The 22,969-nt window shown below is 50.1% G+C and overlaps 1 protein-coding gene across 1 annotated transcript in view; it reads left to right on the top strand.

Annotated features, from left to right (window-relative positions):
• Positions 1–22,969, top strand: part of acss2l (acyl-CoA synthetase short chain family member 2 like) — a 274,646-nt gene that overhangs the window by 210,397 nt on the left and 41,280 nt on the right. The window contains exon 4 of the mRNA XM_072468352.1: positions 21,675–21,778. Coding sequence (XP_072324453.1) covers positions 21,675–21,778 — 104 coding nt within the window. The remainder of the gene's footprint in view (positions 1–21,674; positions 21,779–22,969) is intronic.

Raw genomic sequence — 22,969 nt, 5'->3', positions numbered from 1 at the left:
TAATGTTATTCCAGTAGGAAGACAGTTCTGTTCTTGCAGTGGGAAGCGAGCTCTGTTATTCCAGTGGGAAGAGAGCTCTGTTATTCTAGTGGGAAGAGTGCTCTGTTATTCCAGTGGGAAGGGATCACTGTTATTGCAGTGGGAAGAGCGCTTTGCTATTCCAATGGGAAAGCAGCTCTGTTATTCCAGTGAGAAGGAGCTCTGTTATTCCAGTGAGAAGAGATCGCTGTTATTCCAGTGGTAAGAGGGCTCTGTTATTCCTGCAGGAAGGCAGTTCTGTTATTCCAGTGGGAAGAGAGCCATGTTAGCCCAGTGGGAAGTGAGTTCTGTTATTCCAGTAGGAAGACAGTTCTGTTCTTGCAGTGGGAATCGAGCTATTTTATTCCAGTGGGAAGAGAGCTCTGTTATTCCAGTGGGAAGGGAGCTCTTTCAACCCAGTGGGAAGAGAGCTCTGTTATTCCAGTGGGAAGGGAGCTCTGTCTTTCCAGAGGGAAGAGATATCTGTTATTCCGGTGCGAAGTGAGCTCTGTTATTCCAGTGGGAAGGGAGCTCTGTTCTTCCAGTGGGAAAGCAGCTCTGTTATTCCAGTGAGAAGGAGCTCTGTTATTCCAGTGAGAAGAGATCGCTGTTATTCCAGTGGGGAGAGAGCTCCAGTATTCCAGTGGAAAGAGGGCTCTGTTATTCCTGTAGGAAGACAGTTCTGTTATTCCAGTGGGAAGAGAGCTATGTTTGTCCAGTGGGAAGTGAGTTCTGTTATCCCAGTAGGAAGACAGTTCTGTTATTACAGTGGGAAGAGAGCTCTTTCAACCCAGTGGGAAGAGAGCTCTGTTATTCCAGTGGGAAGGAGCTCTGATATTCCAATGAGAAGAGATAGCTGTTATTCCAGTGGGGAGAGAGCTCACGTATTCCAGTAGGAAGAAGGCTCTGTTATACCAGTGGGAAGGGAGCTCTGTTATTCCAGTGGGAAGCGAGGACTGTTATTCCAGTGGGAAGACAAATCTGTTATTCCAGTGGGAAGGGAGCTCTTTCAACCCATTGGGAAGAGAGCTCTGTTATTCCAGTGGGAAGGGAGCTCTGTCTTTCCAGAGGGAAGAGATATCTGTTATTCCAGTGGGAAGAGAGCTCTTTTATTCCAGTGGGAAGGAGCTCTGTAATTCCAGTGGGAAGAGAGCTGGGTTACTCCAGTGGTAAGAGATTGTTGTTATTCCCGTGCGTAGGAGTTCTCTTATACCAGTGGGAAGGAGCTCTGTTATTCCAGTGTGAAGTGAGCACTGTTATTCCAGTGGGAAGAGAGCTCTGTTATTCCAGTGCGAAGGGAGCTCTGTTATTCCAGTGGAATGGAGCTCTGTTTTACCAGTCGGAAGAGAGCTCTGTTTTTCCAGTGGGAAGGGAGCTCTGTTCTTCCGGTGGGAAAGCAGCTCTGTTAATCAAGTGGGAAGAGAGCTCTGTTTTTCCAGTGAGAAGAGATCGGTGTTATTCCAGTGGGGAGAGAGCTCGGGTATTCCAGTGGGAGGGGAGCTGTTATTCCAGTGGGAAGCGAGGACTGTTATTCCAGTGGGAAGAAATTGCTGTTATCCCAGTGGGAAGAGTGCACTGATATTCCAGTGGGAAGCGAGCTCTGTTATTCCAGTGAGAAGAGAGCTCTGTTATTCCTGTAGGAAGACAGTTCTGTTATTCCAGTGCGAAGAGAGCTCTGTTGTTCCAGTGGGTAGCGAGTAATGTTATTCCAGTAGGAAGACAGTTCTGTTCTTGCAGTGGGAAGCCAGCTCTGTTATTCCAGTGGGAAGAGAGCTCTGTTATTCCAGTGGGAACACATCGCTGTTATTCCAGTGGGAAGAGAGCTCTGTTATTCTAGTGGGAAGAGAGCTCTGTTATGCCAGTGGGAAGGGATCACTGTTATTGCAGTGGGAAGAGAGCTCTGCTATTCCAATGGGAAAGCAGCTCTGTTATTCCAGTGAGAAGGAGCTCTGTTATTCCAGTGAGAAGAGATCGCTGTTATTCCAGTGTGAAGAGGGCTCTGTTATTCCTGTAGGAAGACAGTTCTGTTATTCCAGTGGGAAGAGAGCTATGTTAGCCCAGTGGCAAGTGAGTTCTGTTATTCCAGTAGGAAGACAGTTCTGTTCTTGCAGTGGGAAGCGAGCTATGTTATTCCAGTGGGAAGAGAGCTCTGTTATTCCAGTGGGAAGGGAGCTCTTTCAACCCAGTGGGAAGAGAGCTCTGTTATTCCAGTGGGAAGGGAGCTCTGTCTTTCCAGAGGGAAGAGATATATGTTATTCCAGTGCGAAGTGAGCTCTGTTATTCCAGTGGGAAGAGAACGCTGTTATTCCAGTGGGAAGAGAGCTCTGTTATCCCAGTGAGGAAGAGAGCTCTGTTATTCCAGTGGGAAGGGAGCTCTGTTCTTCCAGTGGGAAAGCAGCTCTGTTATTCCAGTGAGAAGGAGCTCTGTTATTCCAGTGAGAAGAGATCGCTGTTATTCCAGTGGGGAGAGAGCTCCAGTATTCCAGTGGGAAGAGGGCTCTGTTATTCCTGTAGGAAGACAGTTCTGTTATTCCAGTGGTTAGAGAGCTATGTTATTCCAGTGGGAAGTGAGTTCTGTTATTCCAGTAGGAAGACAGTTCTGTTATTACAGTGGGAAGAGAGCTCTTTCAACCCAGTGGGAAGAGAGCTCTGTTATTCCAGTGGGAAGGGAGCTCTGTCTTTCCAGAGGGACGGGATATCTGTTATTCTAGTGGGAAGAGAGCTCTGTTATTCCAGTGGGAAGGAGCTCTGTAATTCCAGTGGGAAGAGAGCTGTGTTATTCCAGTGGTGAGAGATCGCTGTTATTCCAGTGCGTAGGAGCTCTCTTATACCAGTGGGAAGGAGCTCTGTTATTCCAGTGTGAAGTGAGCTCTGTTATTCCAGTGGGAAGAGAGCTCTGTTATTCCAGTGTGAAGGGAGCTCTGTTATTCCAGTGGAATGGAGATCTGTTCTTCCAGTGGGAAGGCAGCTCTGTTATTCCAGTGGGAAGGAGCTCTGATATTCTAGTGAGAAGAGCTCGCTGTTATTCCAGTGGGGAGAGAGCTCAAGTATTCCAGTGGGAAGAAGGCTCTGTTATACCAGTGGGAAGGGAGCTCTGTTATTCCAGTGGGAAGCGAGGACTGTTATTCCAGTGGGAAGGGAGCTATGTTAGTCCAGTGGGAAGTGAGTTCTGTTATTCCAGTGGGAAGACAGATCTGTTATTCCAGTGGGAAGGGAGCTCTTTCAACCTAGTGGGAAGAGAGCTCTGTTATTCCATTGGGAAGAGATCGCTGTTATTCCAGTGGGGAGAGAGCTCCAGTATTCCAGTGGGAAGAGGTCTCTGTCATTCCTGTAGGAAGACAGTTCTGTTATTCCAGTAGGAAGAGACCTATGTTAGTCCAGTGGGAAGTGAGTTATGTTATTCCAGTGGGAAGACAGTTCTGTTCTTGCAGTGGAAATTGAGCTCTGTTATTCAAGGGGGAAGAGAGCTCTGTTATTCCAGTGGGAAGGGAGCCATTTCAATCCAGTGGGAAGAGAGCTCTGTTATTCCAGTGGGAAGGGAGCTCTGTTTTTCCAGAGGGAAGAGATATATGTTATCCAGTGCAAAGTGAGCTCTGTTATTCCAGTGGGAAGGGAGCTCTGTTATTCCAGTGGGAAGGGAGCTCTGTTCTTCTAGTGGGAAACCAGCTCTGTTATTCCAGTGGGAAGGAGCTCTGTTATTCCAGTGAGAAGAGATCGCAGTTATTCCAGTGGGGTGAGAGCTCCAGTATTCCAGTGGGAAGAGGGCTCTGTTATTCCAGTGGGAAGGGAGCTCTGTTATTCCAGTGGGAAGCGAGGACTGTTATTCCAGTGGGAAGAAATTGCTGTTATTCCAGTGGGAAGAGTGCTCTGTTATTCAAGTGGGAAGAGATCGCTGTCATTCCAGTGGGAAGGGAGCTCTGTTATTCCAGTGGGAAGGGAGCTCTGTTATTCCAGTGGGGGGAGTGTTCTGTATTTCTAGTGGGAAGAGAGCTCTGTTATTCTAGCGGGAAGAGAGCACTGTTATTCCAGTGGGAAGGGAGCTCTGTACTTCCAGTGGGAAGAAAGCTGTGTTATTCCAGTGGTAAGAGATCGCTGTTATTCCAGTGCAAAGGAGCTCTCTTATACCAGTGGGAAGGAGGTCTGTTATTCCAGTATGAAGTGAGCTCTGTTATTCCAGTGGGAAGAGAGCTCTGTTATTGCAGTGTGAAGGGAGCTCTGTTATTCCAGTGGAATGGAGCTCTGTTATTCCAATGGGAACAGAGCTATGTTATTCCTGTGGGAAGAGAGCTCTGTTATTCCAGTGGGAAGGGAGCTCTGTTCTTCCAGTGGGAAAGCAGCTCTGTTATTCCAGTGAGAAGGAGCTCTGTTATTCCAGTGAGAAGAGATCGCTGTTATTCCAGTGGGGAGAGAGCTCCAGTATTCCAGTGGGAAGAGGGCTCTGTTATTCCTGTAGGAAGACAGTTCTGTTATTCCAGTGGGAAGAGAGCTATGTTAGTCCAGTGGGAAGTGAGTTCTGTTATTCCAGTAGGAAGACAGTTCTGTTATTACAGTGGGAAGAGAGCTCTTTCAACCCAGTGGGAAGAGAGCTCTGTTATTCCAGTGGGAACGGAGCTCTGTCTTTCCAGAGGGAAGAGATATCTGTCATTCTAGTCGGAAGAGAGCTCTGTTATTCCACTGGGAAGGAGCTCTGTAATTCCAGGGGGAAGTGAGCTCTGTTATTCCAGTGGGAAGAGTGCTCTCTTATTCCAGTGTGAAGGGAGCTCTGTTATTCCAGTGGAATGGAGCTCTGTTCTTCCAGTGGGAAGGCAGTTCTGTTATTCCAGTGGGAAGGAGCTCTGATATTCCAATGAGAAGAGATCGCTGTTATTCCAGTGGGGAGAGAGCTCAAGTATTCCAGTGGGAAGAAGGCTCTGTTATACCAGTGGGAAGGGAGCTCTGTTATTCCAGTGGGAAGCGAGGACTGTTATTCCAGTAGGAAGGGAGCTATGTTAGCCCAGTGGGAAGTGAGTTCTGTTATTCCAGTGGGAAGACAGATCTGTTATTCCTGTGGGAAGGGAGCTCTTTCAACCCAATGGGAAGAGAGCTCTGTTATTCCAGTGGGAAGGGAGCTCTGTCTTTCCAGAGGGAAGAGATATCTGTTATTCCAGTGGGAAGAGAGCTCTTTTATTCCAGTGGGAAGGAGCTCTGTAATTCTAGTGGGAAGAGAGCTGGGTTATTCCAGTGGTAAGAGATCGCTGTTATTCCCGTGCGTATTCCAGTGGGGAGAGAGCTCAAGTATTCCAGTGGGAAGAAGGCTCTGTTATACCAGTGGGAAGGGAGCTCTGTTATTCCAGTGGGAAGCGAGGACTGTTATTCCAGTAGGAAGGGAGCTATGTTAGTCCAGTGGGAAGTGAGTTCTGTTATTCCAGTGGGAAGACAGATCTGTTATTCCAGTGGGAAGGGAGCTCTTTCAACCCAATGGGAAGAGAGCTCTGTTATTCCAGTGGGAAGGGAGCTCTGTCTTTCCATTGGGAAGAGATATCTGTTATTCCAGTGGGAAGAGAGCTCTTTTATTCCAGTGGGAAGGAGCTCTGTTATTCCAGTGGGAAGGGAGCTCTGTTATTCCAGTGGGAACATATCGCTGTTATTCCAGTGGGAAGAGAGCTCTGTTATTCTAGTGGGAAGAGAGCTCTGTTATTCCAGTGGGAAGGGATCACTGTTATTGCAGTGGGAAGAGAGCTCTGCTATTCCAATGGGAAAGCAGCTCTGTTATTCCAGTGAGAAGGAGCTCTGTTATTCCAGTGAGAAGAGATCGCTGTTATTCCAGTGGGAAGAGGGCTCTGTTATTCCTGTAGGAAGACAGTTCTGTTATTCCAGTGGGAAGAGAGCTATGTTAGCCCAGTGGGAAGTGAGTTCTGTTATTCCAGTAGGAAGACAGTTCTGTTCTTGCAGTGGGAAGCGAGCTATGTTATTCCAGTGGGAAGAGAGCTCTGTTATTCCAGTGGGAAGGGAGCTCTTTCAACCCAGTGGGAAGAGAGCTCTGTTATTCCAGTGGGAAGGGAGCTCTGTCTTTCCAGAGGGAAGAGATATCTGTTATTCCAGTGCGAAGTGAGCTCTGTTATTCCAGTGGGAAGAGAACGCTGTTATTCCAGTGGGAAGAGAGCTCTGTTATCCCAGTGAGGAAGAGAGCTCTGTTATTCCAGTGGGAAGGGAGCTCTGTTCTTCCAGTGGGAAAGCAGCTCTGTTATTCCAGTGAGAAGGAGCTCTGTTATTCCAGTGAGAAGAGATCGCTGTTATTCCAGTGGGGAGAGAGCTCCAGTATTCCAGTGGGAAGAGGGCTCTGTTATTCCTGTAGGAAGACAGTTCTGTTATTCCAGTGGGAAGAGAGCTATGTTAGTCCAGTGGGAAGTGTGTTCTGTTATTCCAGTAGGAAGACAGTTCTGTTATTACAGTGGGAAGAGAGCTCTTTCAACCCAGTGGGAAGAGAGCTCTGTTATTCCAGTGGGAAGGGAGCTCTGTCTTTCCAGAGGGACGAGATATCTGTTATTCTAGTGGGAAGAGAGCTCTGTTATTCCAGTGGGAAGGAGCTCTGTAATTCCAGTGGGAAGAGAGCTGTGTTATTCCAGTGGTGAGAGATCACTGTTATTCCAGTGCGTAGGAGCTCTCATATGCCAGTGGGAAGGAGCTCTGTTATTCCAGTGTGAAGTGAGCTCTGTTATTCCAGTGGGAAGAGAGCTCTGTTATTCCAGTGTGAAGGGAGCTCTGTTATTCCAGTGGAATGGAGCTCTGTTCTTCCAGTGGGAAGGCAGTTCTGTTATTCCAGTGGGAAGGAGCTCTGATATTCCAGTGAGAAGAGCTCGCTGTTATTCCAGTGGGGTGAGAGCTCAAGTATTCCAGTGGGAAGACGGCTCTGTTGTACCAGTGGGAAGGGAGCTATGTTAGTCCAGTGGGAAGTGAGTTCTGTTATTCCAGTGGGAAGACAGATCTGTTATTCCACTGGGAAGGGAGCTGTTTCAACCCAGTGGGAAGAGATATCTGTTATTCCAGTGGGAAGGGAGCTCTTTCATTCCAGTGGGAAGGAGCTCTGTAATTCCAGTGGGAAGAGAGCTGGGTTTTTCCAGTGGTAAGAGATCGCTGTTATTCCCGTGCGTAGGAGTTCTCTTATACCAGTGGGAAGGAGCTCTGTTATTCCAGTGTGAAGTGAGCTCTGTTGTTCCAGTGGGAAGAGAGCTCTGTTATTCCAGAGGGAAGGCAGCTCTGTTATTCCAGTGGGAAGGAGCTCTGATATTCCAGTGAGAAGAGATCGCTGTTATTCCAGTGGGGAGAGAGCTCAAGTATTCCAGTGGGAAGAAGGCTCTGTTATACCAGTGGGAAGGGAGCTCTGTTATTCCAGTGGGGGAAGGGAGCTCTGTTATTCCTGTGGGAAGAGAGCTCTGTTATTCCAGAGGGAAGAGAGCTATCTTATTCCAGTGGGAAGAGAGCACTGGTATTCCACTGTGAAGTGGGCTCTGTTATTGCAGTGGAAAGGAGCTCTGTTATTGCAGTGGGAAGAGAACTCTGTGATTTCAATGTGAAGAGGGGTCTTTTATTCCAGTGGGAAGGTAACTTTGTTATTCCAATGGTGGAAGAGAGCTCTGTTATTCCTGTGGGAAGAGAGCTCTGTTATTCCAGAGGGAAGATAGCTCTGTTATTCCAGTGGGAAGAGAGCACTGGTATTCCACTGTGAAGCGAGCTATGTTATTCAAGTTGGAAGAGAGTTCCTGTTATTCAATTAATAAGGGAGCTCTGTTATTCCAGTGGGTAGGGAGCTCTGTTATTCCAGTGAACGGAGCTATGTTATTCCAATGGGAAGACAGTTCTGTTATTATTAATGTGGGAAGAGAGATCTGTTATTCCAATGGGAATAGGTCGCTGTTATTCCAGTGGGAAGGGAGCTCTGTTATTCCAGTGGAAGGTAGCTCTGTTTTTTCAGCGGGAAGACAGTTCTGTTATTCCAGTGTGGAGAGAGCTCTCTTATTCCAGTGGGAAGAGAGCTCTGTTATTCCAGTGGGAAGAGAGCTCTGTTATTCCAGTGGGAAGGAGCTCTGTTATTCCAGTGGGAAGGGAGCTCTGGTATTCCAGTGAGCGGAGCTATGTTATTCCAATGGGAAGACAGTTCTGTTATTATTAATGTGGGAAGAGAGATCTGTTATTCCAATGGGAAGAGGTCGCTGTTATTCCAGTGGGAAGGGAGCTCTGTTATTCCAGTGGAGATTAGCTCTGTTTTTCCAGTGGGAAGGCAGTTCTGTTATTCGAGTGTGGAGAGAGCTCTCTTATTCCATGGGAAGAGAGCTCTGTTATTCCAGTGGGAAGAGAGCTCTGTTATTCCAGTGGGAAGGAGCTCTGTTATTCCAGTGGGAAGAGCGCTCTGTTATTCCAGTGGGAAGGGAGCTCTGTTATTCCAGTGAAGGGAGCTGTGTTATTGCAATGGGAAGACAGTTCTGTTATTCGAGTGGGAAGAAAGCTCTGTTATTCCAGTGAGAAGGGAGCTCTGTTATTCCAGTGGGAACAGAGCTCTGTTATTCCAGTGAGGAGAGAGCTCTGTTATTCCAGTGGGGAGAGAGCTCGGGTATTCCAGTGGGAGGGGAGCTGTTATTCCAGTGGGAAGCGAGGACTGTTATTCCAGTGGGAAGAAATTGCTGTTATCCCAGTGGGAAGAGTGCACAGTTATTCCAGTGGGAAGCGAGCTCTGTTATTCCAGTGAGAAGAGAGCTCTGTTATTCCTGTAGGAAGACAGTTCTGTTATTCCAGTGCGAAGAGAGCTCTGTTGTTCCAGTGGGTAGCGAGTAATGTTATTCCAGTAGGAAGACAGTTCTGTTCTTGCAGTGGGAAGCGAGCTCTGTTATTCCAGTGGGAAGAGAGCTCTGTTATTCCAGTGGGAACATATCGCTGTTGTTCCAGTGGGAAGAGAGCTCTGTTATTCTAGTGGGAAGAGAGCTGTTATTCCAGTGGGAAGGGATCACTGTTATTGCAGTGGGAAGAGAGCTCTGCTATTCCAATGGGAAGCAGCTCTGTTATTCCAGTGAGAAGGAGCTCTGTTATTCCAGTGAGAAGAGATCGCTGTTATTCCAGTGGGAAGAGGGCTCTGTTATTCCTGCAGGAAGGCAGTTCTGTTATTCCAGTGGGAAGAGAGCTATGTTAGCCCAGTGGGAAGTGAGTTCTGTTATTCCAGTAGGAAGACAGTTCTGTTCTTGCAGTGGGAATCGAGCAATTTTATTCCAGTGGGAAGAGAGCTCTGTTATTCCAGTGGGAAGGGAGCTCTTTCAACCCAGTGGGAAGAGAGCTCTGTTATTCCAGTGGGAAGGGAGCTCTGTCTTTCCAGAGGGAAGAGATATCTGTTATTCCAGTGCGAAGTGAGCTCTGTTATTCCAGTGGGAAGGGAGCTCTGTTCTTCCAGTGGGAAAGCAGCTCTGTTATTCCAGTGAGAAGGAGCTCTGTTATTCCAGTGAGAAGAGATCGCTGTTATTCCAGTGGTTTAGAGAGCTCCAGTATTCCAGTGGAAAGAGGGCTCTGTTATTCCTGTAGGAAGACAGTTCTGTTATTCCAGTGGGAAGAGAGCTATGTTTGTCCAGTGGGAAGTGAGTTCTGTTATCCCAGTAGGAAGACAGTTCTGTTATTACAGTGGGAAGAGAGCTCTTTCAACCCAGTGGGAAGAGAGCTCTGTTATTCCAGTGGGAAGGAGCTCTGATATTCCAATGAGAAGAGATAGCTGTTATTCCAGTGGGGAGAGAGCTCAAGTATTCCAGTAGGAAGAAGGCTCTGTTATACCAGTGGGGAGGGAGCTCTGTTATTCTAGTGGGAAGCGAGGACTGTTATTCCAGTGGGAAGGGAGCTATGTTAGTCCAGTGGGAAGTGAGTTCTGTTATTCCAGTGGGAAGACAAATCTGTTATTCCAGTGGGAAGGGAGCTCTTTCAACCCAGTGGGAAGAGAGCTCTGTTATTCCAGTGGGAAGGGAGCTCTGTCTTTCCAGAGGGAAGAGATATCTGTTATTCCAGTGGGAAGAGAGCTCTTTTATTCCAGTGGGAAGGAGCTCTGTAATTCCAGTGGGAAGAGAGCTGGGTTATTCCAGTGGTAAGAGATCGCTGTTATTCCCGTGCGTAGGAGTTCTCTTATACCAGTGGGAAGGAGCTCTGTTATTCCAGTGTGAAGTGAGCACTGTTATTCCAGTGGGAAGAGAGCTCTGTTATTCCAGTGCGAAGGGAGCTCTGTTATTCCAGTGGAATGGAGCTCTGTTATACCAGTGGGAAGAGAGCTCTGTTATTCCAGTGGGAAGGGAGCTCTGTTCTTCCGGTGGGAAAGCAGCTCTGTTAATCAAGTGGGAAGAGAGCTCTGTTTTTCCAGTGAGAAGAGATCGCTGTTATTCCAGTGGGGAGAGAGCTCGGGTATTCCAGTGGGAAGGGAGCTGTTATTCCAGTGGGAAGCGAGGACTGTTATTCCAGTGGGAAGAAATTGCTGTTATCCCAGTGGGAAGAGTGCACTGCTATTCCAGTGGGAAGCGAGCTCTGTTATTCCAGTGAGAAGAGAGCTCTGTTATTCCTGTAGGAAGACAGTTCTGTTATTCCAGTGCGAAGAGAGCTCTGTTGTTCCAGTGGGTAGCGAGTAATGTTATTCCAGTAGGAAGACAGTTCTGTTCTTGCAGTGGGAAGCGAGCTCTGTTATTCCAGTGGGAAGAGAGCTCTGTTATTCCAGTGGGAACATATCGCTGTTATTCCAGTGGGAAGAGAGCTCTGTTATTCTAGTGGGAAGAGAGCTCTGTTATTCCAGTGGGAAGGGAGCTCTGTTATTCCACTGGAAAGGGAGCTCTGTGATTCCAGTGGGAAGAGAGCTCCATTATTCCAGTCGGAAAAGATCACTGTTAGTCCAGTGGGAAAAGCTCACTGTTATTCCATTGGGAAGAGAGCTCTGTTATTCCAGTGGGAAAGAGCTCTGTTATTCCAGTGGGAAGAGCGCTCTGTTATTCCAGTGGGAAGGGAGCTCTGTTATTCCAGTAAAGGGAGCTGTGTTGTTCCAATGGGTAGACAGTTCTGTTATTCGAGTGGGAAGAAAGCTCTGTTATTCCAGTGAGAAGGGAGCTCTGTTATTCCAGTGGGAACGGAGCTCTTTTATTCCAGTGAGGAGAGAGCTCTGCTCTTCCAGTGGGAAGAGAGCTCTGTTTTTCCAGTGGGAAGAGAGCCATGTTACTCCAGTGGGAAGAAAGCTCTGTTATTCCAGTGGGAAGAGAATTCCTGTTATTCCAGTGAGAAGGGAGCTTTGTTATTCCAGTGGGTAGAGAGGTCTTTTATTCCAGTGGGAAGAGAGCTCTTTTATTCCAGTGGATAGAGAGGTCTGTTATTCCAGTGGGAAGAGAACTCTGTTATTTCAGTGGGAAGAGATCGCTGTTATTCCAATGGGAGGAGAGCTCTGTTATCCCAGTGGGAAGATATCACTGTTATTCCAGTGAGAAGGGAGCTCTGTTATTCCAGTGGGAAGACAGTTCTGTTCTTCCTGTGAGGATAGATCTCTGTTATTCCAGTGGGAAGGAAGCTCTGTTATTCCAGTGGGAAGACTGTTCTGTTTTTCCAGTGGGAAGGGAGCTCTGTTATTCCTGTGGGAAAAGAGCTCTGTTAGTCCAGTGGGAAGACAGTTCTGTTATTCCTGTGGGAATAGAGCTCTGTTATTCCAGTCGGAAGAGATCTCTGTTATTCCAGTGGGAAGATATCACTGTTATTCCAGTGGGACAAGATCGCTGTTATTCCAATGAGAAGGGAGCTCTGTTGTTCCAGTGGGAAGAGAACTCTGTTATTCCAGTGGGAAGTGATCTCTGTTTTACCAGTGAGAAGAGAGATCTGTTATTCCAGTGGGAAGACAGTTCTGTTATTCCAGTGGAAGAGATCACTGCTATTCCAGTGGGAAGAGAGCACTGTTATTCCAGTGGGAAGAGAGCTCTGTTATTCCAGTCGGAAGACAGTTCTGTTATTCTAGTGAGATGGGAGCTTGGTTATTCCAGTGGGAAGGGAGCTCTGTTATTCCAGTGGGAAAAGAGTTCTGTTATTCAAGTGGGAAGAGAGCTCTGTTATTCCGGATTGAAGAGAGTTCTGTTGTTCCGGTGGGAAGAGATCAAGTGAGATGTGCTCCGTTATTTCAGAAGAGCTCCGGTCCGCCCACATGTGACTCCAGATCCACAGCATCCCACTGACTCAGATATACCCTCTGAAATGACCTAACATGCAACTGTGTTGACAGGCTATTGGGTTGTACAATAAATGTTGGCCCAGCCAGTGGTCCCACACCCCATAACGGTATAATTTAGCGAAATATTGCGTAGTGAGCTTTGTGGTTCCAGTGAGTGACTGTGGGTGCATTGTTTTGGCAGGATGTATCTGAGACTCACCGTTCTTCACAGTCTTTTAAAAAAATAATCTTTATTGTCACAAGTAGCCATATATTAACACTGCAATGAAGTTACTGAGAAAAGCCCGAGTTGCCACCCTATTCGGGTACACAGAGGAAGAATTCAGCATGTCCAAATTACCCTACAGCACAATTTTAAATGACTTGTGGGAGGAAACCGTAGCACCCGGAGGAAACCGATGCAGACACGCGGAGAACGTGCAGACTCCGTACAGTCAGTGACCCAAGTGGGAATCAAACCTGGGACCCTGGCGCTGTGAAGCAATAGTGCTGCCCCTAAGTCTGTTTCTGGTGCGAACCACTCCATACAGGGCGATCAGGAGATATTTCTCACAGGTACAGAAATGACGATAACGAAAAATGAGAAAATCAAACTTGGGTCCAAGTGATTAATAATAGTTTCCGGAAATAAGTCAGAGCCCAAAAGAGGGGGGGAGACAATCAATCTGATTTTCTGAAAAAAAACTCAGAGTGTTTGCAACATGAAATCAAAATGTTTAACCCTCAACTTATATTAAGTCAAATGAAATGTGTTAATGGTGCCTACAATAAACCTATTTGTGTCGATTTTCCTTTCAGAAAATTAGGTAGAATATTCGCATAGATACAGGCCATGCGAGTCACCGAGCGTGCGCTGGCATTGATACTCTGTCGGGTTTTCATTATCAGGACTGTTTTAGGTAGTGCTAACAACATGAATGTGCGGGAATGGGGATGTTAGTTTGTTGCACTGACAGAGTGAAAGCAGAGGCAGAGGTGCTGAGTCCCCTCCCATTCCAAGGTCCTGGCGTCAAGGTTGGAGGGATGTCTTCCGAAGGTGGTTGGGTCGGACCTGACGCGTTTCGTGAAGGAAAGGCAGCTGTTTGCGGCTGAATGCAATCCTGTCTCCAGCGAAGGGAAAGGAGATGGAGGTGGTGGCGGCACTGGACGCAGAGAATGTGTTTCATCGGGTAGAATGGGGTTACTTGATGGCGGTATTGGAGAGGTTTGGAATTAGGATGGATGCAGCTGTTGTACAAGGAGCCAATGGCGAGAGCTCGGACTAACAGCATGAACTCGGGCTACTTTGCATTGCACGGGGGTACAAGATAGGGGTGCCCTATATCCCCTCTGTTGTTTGCATTGGCTATAGAGCCCTTGACCATCGCGCTAAGGAGCTCGGAGTTGTGGAAGGGGTTAGTGAGGGGGTGGGGGGTGGGGGGGTGGGGGGAGAGAGCATATGGTGTCCTATGCCAATGATCTGCTATTGTATATCTTGGAACCGAGCACATTGGTGGAGAGTACAACGGAACTGCTCCAGAGATTCAGGACGTTCCCGGGTTATAAGTTGAATTTAGGCAAGAACGAGTATTTCATGGTCCCCCAGCCGGGGGTAGGGGTGGGAGTTGGGGGGGGGTTGGGGGGTGCCATTCCATTTGGCGGCATCCCACTTTAGGTACTTGGTGGCGTGGGATTGGGGAAGGCTCCAAAAATATAATTTTACTAATTTGGTGGGGAGGCTGATGTGCCAAGGTGGGACAACCTCCCTCTCTTGTTGATGGGTTGGGTGCAGGCAGTTAAAACATTTTTTTTTACAAATCTTTTTATAGGCATTTTCAACATTAAGTACATTGATGTTCGTGGTTATTTATTGTACAGTAATGAAAAAAAAAGGCTTTTGTCTTACATTACTTTATTTACAGATTGCTGCTGTCTAGTTTGGCGTGTCCTCTCCCCCGCCCTCCGGGCCTCCTCCCTAGTCCCCCCTGTCCCTAGCCCCTCCCCGTCTCCCCCGCCCACCTCCCCTTGCTATCCTCATTGGTCGATCAGGGGGTGCGCTCCCCCTTCCCCTTGATCCTCCCCTTTTTCTTCTCCCTTTGTCGGCTTCAGCCGTGGTGTGCTCCCCCCCCCCCCCCGTGTATCCCTCTTTATCCCTCAGACTCTCTGCCCCCCTCCCCACTCCCTGGCTTGTGTGTCCCTGGTATTCTTCCTTGTCTTTTGTTCTTTCTCCTCTCTGATCCTTCTGTTTCCCTCTCTACTGGCTGCTGCTGGCCTCAAACAGGTTTGGAACAGGCCGCCAAATTGCCCCTGTGCAGTAATGAAGCCTTCCTTCGACCCTCGGATGGCGTATTTTATCTTCTCCAGGTGGAGAAATTCAGCGAGCCAGCCTGCAGCTGTGGGTGGTGCTGCCGATCGCCAACCGAGCAGGATTCTCTGGCGTGCGATTAGGGAAGCGAAAGCGAGGGCGTTGGCCCCCTTCCCCATGTGTAACTCTGGCTGCTCCCATACCCTGAAGATTACCACATTTGGGCGTGGCTTCACCCTCAGCCCCACAATCTTGGACATTGCCTCAGAGAACGCTGTCCAGAACCCGGCAAGTTTGGGACAGGCCCAGAACATGTGGGTGTGGTTGGCCGGGCCCCTCTGGCACCGCTCACATTTATCCTTCACCTCCGGGAAGAACTTGCTCATTTGCGTTCTGGGGCAGTTAAAATTAATATGTTGCCGCGATTCCTGTTTTTATTTCAGTGCCTGCTGGTCTTTTTATCGAAGTCCTTCTTCAGGAGGGTGGACAAGTTGTTCTCCTTGCTCATTTGCGGGGGGGAAGGTGGCAAGGATTAGGAGGGTGGTTCTGCAAAGAGGGTGACAGGTGGGGTGGCTAGGCCTCCCAAACTTATTGGACCACTATTGAGCGACGAATGCAGAGAAGGTGCGGGACTGGAGTAAGGAGGGGGAGGCCCGATGGGTTAAGATGCAGGCGGGCCTGTGTAGGAGGTCGGGGTTGCAGGCACTGGCAACGGCGTCGCCTTTCGATGGCTCCAGGAAGGTATTCGGTGAGCCTGGTGGTGGTAGTGGCCACATTGAAGATTTGGCGGCAGTTCAGGCTACATTTTAGGCTGGGGGCCGGGTCAGAGGCGATGTCGATTAGGGGGAAATCATAGGTTCGAACCGAGAAGAATGGATGCGAGATTTGGAGAAGGGATGAGAGGGGGAATCAAGGAAATTAAGGATTTGTTTCTTGGGGTCTGATTCGCGAGCCTGGAGGAGTTGGGAGAGAAGTATGGGCTGGCGCAGGGGGAAGGGTTTAGATACGTGCAGGTTTGGGATTTCGCCAGGAAGGTTTTCCTGACCTCCCTGATAGCGCCGGCCTCTGTGGTGGTATGTATTAGGGGTATTAAGGTACCCTGTGATGCCGAGAGGCTATTGGTAAATAGACTCTGGATCCCGATTGGATCAGCCGCCTACTGGCTCCACCCAGTAAGGTGCGTATAAGAGCCCGGGTTCTCCCAGCAGCCGCATTCTGTAACTGTGCTGCTGGGGAACAAGTCTGCATAATAAAGCCATCGTTCGACTCCTTCTCATCTCGTCTCATGAGTGATTGATTGTGCTTCAATTTATTACGCAGACTTTAAAGGACATGGAGCTCCGAATCATTCCGGAGTGTCTGCGAATCAGCCCAAACTCAGCGGCCACTTTTAAACTTTGGTTAGTGTGTTTTCATGGATACCTCCGAACGGTCCCCGGCATACCTACAGAAGACCAGAAAATGCAGGTCCTGCATGCCAGGGTGAGCCCTGAAGTCTACATGCTCATAGAGGATGCGGACGATTTCCAGGTGGCGCTCGCCATGCTGATAAGAATCTACGTTCGGCCCGTCAACCAGGTCTATGCACGCCACCAGCTCGCGACGAGACGGCAAATCCTCAGGGAATCGCTGGACGAATTCTACAGTGCGCTGTTAATACTGGGGAGAAACTGCAACTGCCCATCGGTTTTGGCTAACGAACACACGGAGCTACTGGTCCGAGATCCGTTTGTGGCAGGTATGCTTTCATCCCAAATTCGCCAGCAATTGCTGGAAAGAGACTCACTAGGCCTCAAGGAGGCACGGGCCCTCGCTGCCTCGTTCGATGTGGCATCGCAGAACGCCCGTGCCTACGCCCCCGACCGCGGCCGAACCCCTGGGACCCCCCGCCACCACCCCCCCCCCGCCCCCCCCCCCCGCAGGTCTGCGCTGCCAGAGCGGCAGATCACCCGGGGGGCCCCGCTGCTACTTTTGTGGGCAAGGGAAACACCCCCAAATGCGCTGCCCGGCACGTTCGGCCCTCTGTAAAGGGTGCGGCAAAAAGGGGCACTTTTTAGCAGCGTGCCAGGCCCGGGGGGTAGCCGCAATCTCCGGGGGAGAACCCCAAATTCAAACCCCCCAGCGATCCATGTGCGGCCAGCGGGCGCCGCCATCTTGGGTCCCAGACTCCATGCGGGAGGGATGGGCGCCACCATTTTGGGCTCCGCAGGCAACGTGCGATCCAGGGGCGGCGCCATCTTGTCCACCCCCGACCGTGTGCGACCCATGGACGCTGCCATCTTGGCTGACGGCTAATGACCCCGGGATAGACGGCCCACGGGGCCTGAAGAAAATGCCCCGATGCAGCAACTACGACTGGCTTCTGTGACCCTCGACCAGTCGCGGCCCTGAACGCTCCAAACAGCAACAACAGTATTTATAAACGGGTACGAGACGCCCTGCCTGATCGCCTCTGGGAGCACGGAGAGTTTTATTCATCCCGATACGGTAAGACGCTGTTCCCTTCCGATCCACCCAAGTCATCAAAAAAATTTGGCGGCAGGGTCCCATTCTGTAGAGATAAAAGGGTTCTGCATCGCGAACCTCACGGTGCAGGGGAGGGAGTTCAAGAACTACGGGCTTTACGTCCTTCCCCACCTCTGCGCTGCCACACTCCTGGGATTGGATTTTCAGTGTAACCTCCAGAGTTTAACGTTTAAATTCGGCGGCCCTATACCCCCACTCACTATCTGCAGCCTCGCGACCCTCAAGGTCGATCCGCCTTCCCTGTTCGCGAACCTCACCCCGGATTGCAAACCAGTCGCCACTAGGAGCAGACGGTACAGCGGCCAGGACCGATCTTTTATCCGGTCAGAGGTCCAGCGGCTGCTGAGGGAAGGCATAATCCAGGCCAGCAATAGACCCTGGAGAGCTCAGGTGGTAGTTGTAAAGACCGGGGAGAAGCAGAGGATGGTCGTAGACTATAGTCAAACCATCAATAGGTACACGCAGTTGGGTGCGTACCCTCTCCCCCGCATATCCGACATGGTCAATCGGATTGCACAGTACAAGGTCTTTTCCACGGTGGACCTTAAGTCCGCCTATCACCAGCTCCCCATCCGCCCGAGCGACCGCAAATACACTGCTTTCGAAGCAGATGGGCGGCTCTATCATTTTTTAAGGGTTCCATTCGGCGTCACTAACGGGGTCTCGGCCTTCCAACGGGAGATGGACCGAATGGTTGACCGGTACAGTTTGCGGGCCACGTTCCCGTACCTCGACAACGTCACCATCTGCGGCCACGACCAGCAGGACTACGTCGCCAACCTCCGCAAATTCCTCCAGACCGCGAATGCCTTGAATCTCACTTACAACAGGGAGAAAAGCGTGTTTAGCACCAACTGTCTAGCCATCCTCGGTTACGTAGTGCGAAATGGAGTGATAGGCCCAGACCCCGAACGCATGCGCCCCCTCATGGAGTTCCCCCTCCCTCACTGCTCCAAGGCCCTGAAACGCTGCCTGGGCTTTTTCTCTTATTACGCACAGTGGGTCCCCAACTACGCGGACAAGGCCTGTCCGCTAATCCAGTTCACGGTTTTTCCCCTGTCGACAGAGGCCCGCCAGGCCTTCAGCCGCATCAAAGCAGATATCGCAAAGGCCATGATGCACGCAATCGACGAGTCCCTCCCATTCCAAGTCGTTAGCGACGCGTCCAACGTAGCTCTGGCGGCCACCCTCAACCAAGCGGGCAGACCCGTGGCCTTTTTTTCATGCACCCTCCACGCTTCAGAAATCCGCCACTCCTCAGTGGAAAAGGAGGCCCAGGCCATAGTAGAAGCTGTGCGACATTGGAGGCATTACCTGGCCGGTAGGAGATTCACTCTCCTCACTGACCAATGGTCGGTTGCCTTCATGTTCGATAATGCACAGCGGGGCAAGATCAAGAATGACAAGATCTTGCGGTGGAGGATTGAACTTTCCACCTACAACTATGAGATCTTGTATCGTCCTGGGAAGCTGAACGAGCCGTCCGATGCCCTATCCCGCAGCACATGTGCCAACGCACAAGTGGACCGTCTCCGAACCCTCCACGAGGACCTCTGCCACCCAGGGGTCACTCGGTTCTATCACTTTGTAAAGACCCGCAACCTGCCCTACTCCATCGAGGACGTCAGGACCGCCACCAGGAATTGCCAAATCTGCGCAGAGTGCAAGCCGCATTTCTACCGGCCAGAGAGGGTGCACCTGATAAAGGCTTCCCGCCCCTTTGAACGCCTCAGCCTGGACTTCAAAGGCCCCCTCCCCTCCACCGATCGCAACACGTACTTCCTGAACGTGATTGACGAATACTCCCGGTTCCCTTTCGCCAGCCCCTGTCCCGACATAACCGCGGCCACGGTCATTAGAGCCCTCGGCACTATCTTTAAACTGTTCGGTTTCCCCGCCTACATACATAGCGACAGGTGGTCCTCCTTCATGAGCGACAAACTGCGTCAATTCCTGCTCAGCAAGGGCATCGCCTTGAGCAGGACGACCAGTTACAACCCCCGGGGAACGGTCAGGTAGAGAGGGAGAACGGAACGGTCTGGAAGGCCGTCCTGCTGGCCCTACGGTCCAGAGGTCTCCCAGTTTCCCGCTGGCAGGAAGTCCTCCCGGACACCCTCCACTCCATCCGGTTGCTGCTGTGTACAACAACGAATCAAACGCCTCACGAACGCCTCCTTGTCTTCCTTAGGAAGACCTCCTCCGGAACGTCACTTCCGACCTGGCTGGCAGCCCCGGGACCCATCCTGCTCCGAAAGCATGTGCGGACACACAAATCGGACCCGTTGGTCGAGAGGGTTCATCTCCTCCAAGCGAACCCTCAATATGCCTTCGTGGCGTATCCCGACGGCCGACAGGACACGGTCTCCCTGCGGGACCTGCCACCCGCCGAAGCCACCCCCCCCCCCAACACCAGTCACCTCCTCTGGGGCCACACACACACCCCCAACACCAATCACCCCCTCCCTCCCACCGGCGCACCCCACAGCTGCCCCCTTCCCGGGTGGATCGGTCCTCCCCCTTGCCCCAAATAGGGGTATTGGAGCGGGAAGAGGCATCGCGCGCTCCCAGAGATGACGGGGCCCGAACCAGCGCCTGCATCACCACCGGGGCTAAGACGATCGGCAAGGACAACCAAGGCACCCATTCGACTCATCGAATCAGCATAGTAAAGCAAGAAATGCCTTTGTAAATAATTTTTTTTTGGGTTGCCCAGTAAAAGCGGCATTGTAAGTAGTAGTAGTAGTTGATATCGGAGCATAGCCGCCGTATTAGCGGCATCCTAGGTACCGACTGTAAACCCCTACCACCATACGGCCCACTACTACCCTGCGGGTTCTTTTTTAACAAGGGGTGAATGTGGTGGTATGTATTAGGGGTATTAAGGTACCCTGTGATGCCGAGAGGCAATTGGTGGATAGACGCTGGATCCCGATTGGATCAGCCGCCTACTGGCTCCATCCAGTAAGGCGGAGTATAAGAGCGCGGGTTCTCCCAGCAGCCGCATTCTGTAACTGTGCTGCTGGGGAACAAGTCTGTGTAATAAAGCCATCGTTCGACTCCTTCTCATCTTGTCTCGTGAGTGATTGATTGTGCTACAGCCTCTTCATTGCTGAAGGAGGTGCTGTCAGCGGGAGGGCTGGAGAGGGGGCTGTATTTGGCGATCTATGGGAGGATCCTGGAGGAGGACAGGGTGTCTACGGAGGGGATTAAGGCAAAGTGGGAGGAGGAGCTGGGGGGTTTGGGGATGGAAATTGGATTTTGCTGTGGAGGGTAAATGCCTCAACCTCGTGTGCGAGGCTGGGGCTGATACAGTTGAAAGTCGTGCACAGTATGCACCTCACCAAATCACGAACAAAGAACAATAAACAAAGACAAGTACAGTACAGGAACAAGCCCTTCGGTCCTCCAAGCCGACCATGCTGCCCATCTAAACGAAAACCTTCTACACTTCCGGGGTCCGTATCCCTCTATTCCCATCCTATTCATGTATTTGTCAAGATGCCCCTTAAATGTCACTATCGTCCCTGCTTCCACCACCTTCTCCGGCAGCGAGTTCCAGGCACCCACTACCCTCTGTAAAAAACCTGCTTCGTACATCTCCTCTAAACCTTGCCCCTCGCACCTTAAACCGATGCCTCCTAGTAATTGACCCCTTTACCCTGGGAAATGGGAAATAGTATCTGACTATCCACTCTGTCTATGCCCCTCATAATTTTGAAGACCTCTATCAGGTCACCCCTCAACCTCTGTCGTTCCAGTGAGAACAAACCGAGTTTATTCAACCTCTTATCCACAAAGATGAGCAGGCTATTTGAGGGGGTGGAGGATGTCTGTGAGCGATGTGGGAGGCGCCCCACAAACCATGTTCACATGTTTTGGTCCTGCCCAAAGCTGGAAAGATTTTGGAGGACGGTATGTAGCACAATCTCGGGGGTCTTTCATGTGGAGCTATATTCGGACCAGCCTGAGTTGCAGCCTGAGTAGCGGGGGGGCCGGATGTTTTAGCCTTCGCATCGCTGATCGCTCGTAGGCAGGTCCTGTTGGGGTGGATTTGTAGTGATATCCTGATTGCGTTGTAATTTACCAACTGACCACTAAGAGTCTCAGTAATATATAAGTGAATGTTAGAGTCAGGTGACCTCAGACTGACTAGGGAGCTGAGAGGGAGGTTGCTTGTGCATGTTCAGACTGTTATTCATCTGTTGTTTTGTATACATTTGACCCACATAAATTACTTATAGCTTTAGCTACAAGTTTTCGGGTAATATAAATCAGGCCATCCGACAAGAACATTTCAGGGGTCAGTCTCTCCACCCTGTGCCTCCGTGTGGCGGGGGGATCTGCTGGAGGTTTTGACCCTGGAGAAGGTGAAGTTTGAGCTGGGGGGGGTCGCGAAGGAGGGGGTTCTATAATTCTTGGGGTTTGTTCATTCTGCAGTTGTAATATACCTTTAAGGGATAGTAGCATGACATCAGTGGAAGGAAGTGTGTCATGTGATCCAGTCTCCATTTCACTTTTGTCTTTAAGCAAAGCACACGCGCACACACAGCTCTGCTACTGGTTCTTCAGCCTTTTTGATTTAACTCCAAAAACCTGACATCCAAAATCTTTCAATCGATCATAAATAAATGGCAGACCATCTTATTCTCTTTATAGGGGTGCAGAAAGGAGACAGGATTGCCATATACTTGCCAGTGATCCCAGAGCTGATATATGCAATGCTGGCGTGTGCGAGGATAGGAGCAATACACTCAGTGGTGGTACGTATGGAATGTCCAGCTGCTCAATGGGCAGTAAATTCTTTAAGTAAATACATCCCTGGTGAGGGGTTAAGAACCATTGCAAGATACTACAGCAAGAATAGAAGATTAGCACTCTGGGGGTGGGGTTTGGCTTGACAGGCAAGACATAAAGGTGAAGCACCGTGCATCCCATTGGGTGGATGTAAATGAGCCCGTGACAAAAGCTCTCCCGGCGCCTTGGTCACCATTTAATCTGCAAACAACACCACTAAAAACAGACCATCTGGTCATTCAACTCATTTTCTTTTTACGGAGACAAGGTTGGCTGATGTGGTCGGCTACATTTAGTTCTCTGTTTCATTGACTGCAAAGCATTTTGTGACCCAACGTGGGGTTAGGACCTATCTGCCCATGCAATTTCATGGGGTCACAAGCCAGTGAGCGGTTATTTAAGAGCCAGTCAGGGGTCATGAGCCAGACAGGGGACATGAGCCAGTCAGGGGTCATGAGCCAGTCAGGGGTCATGAGTCAGTCAGGGGTCATGAGCCAGTCAGGGGTCATGAGCCAGTCAGGGGTCATGAGTCAGTCAGGGTCATGAGCCAGACAGGGATCATGAGCCAGTCAGGGGTCATGAGCCAGTCAGGGGTCATGAGTCAGTCAGGGTCATGAGCCAGACAGGGGTCATGCGCCAGACAGGGGGTCATGAGCCAGTTAGGTGTATGTGAATTTGACACCAACTTAAGATGGCAGTACTTAATATCATTGTCGAATAACCTATAGGAATCTCGAACTAAATCTTTTTTTATATTCAGAGTGTCCAATTCATTTTTTTTCCATTAAGGGGCAATTTAATGTGGCCAATCCACCTACCCTGCAAATCTTTGGGTTGTGGGGGCGAAACCCACGCAAACACGGGGAGAACGTGCAAACTCCACACGGACAGTGACCCAGAGCCGGGATTGAACCTGGGGCATCGGCGCTGTGAGGCAACAATGCTAACCATTGCACCACCGTGCTGCCCCCAAACAAAACCTTTATATGGGGCCCCTCAAAGAAAAACATTGCTTCAGTTTCTGGGGTATTGAGGTTAGGAAGGGTGCTGTACGTTCTTCATAAAACACCTTTTCAATGAAGAACTATTTTCTGACATCAATTATGGATTTGCAGCGGTGTTGTGCTTGCAATAAACTAATACAAGAGTCTTATAGC

The sequence above is a fragment of the Scyliorhinus torazame genome, chromosome 11 (assembly GCF_047496885.1).
Source record: "Scyliorhinus torazame isolate Kashiwa2021f chromosome 11, sScyTor2.1, whole genome shotgun sequence".
Lineage (NCBI taxonomy): Eukaryota > Metazoa > Chordata > Chondrichthyes > Carcharhiniformes > Scyliorhinidae > Scyliorhinus > Scyliorhinus torazame.
The sequence above is the reverse complement of the archived record's forward strand: the minus strand, read 5'-3'. Positions and strand labels throughout refer to the sequence as shown.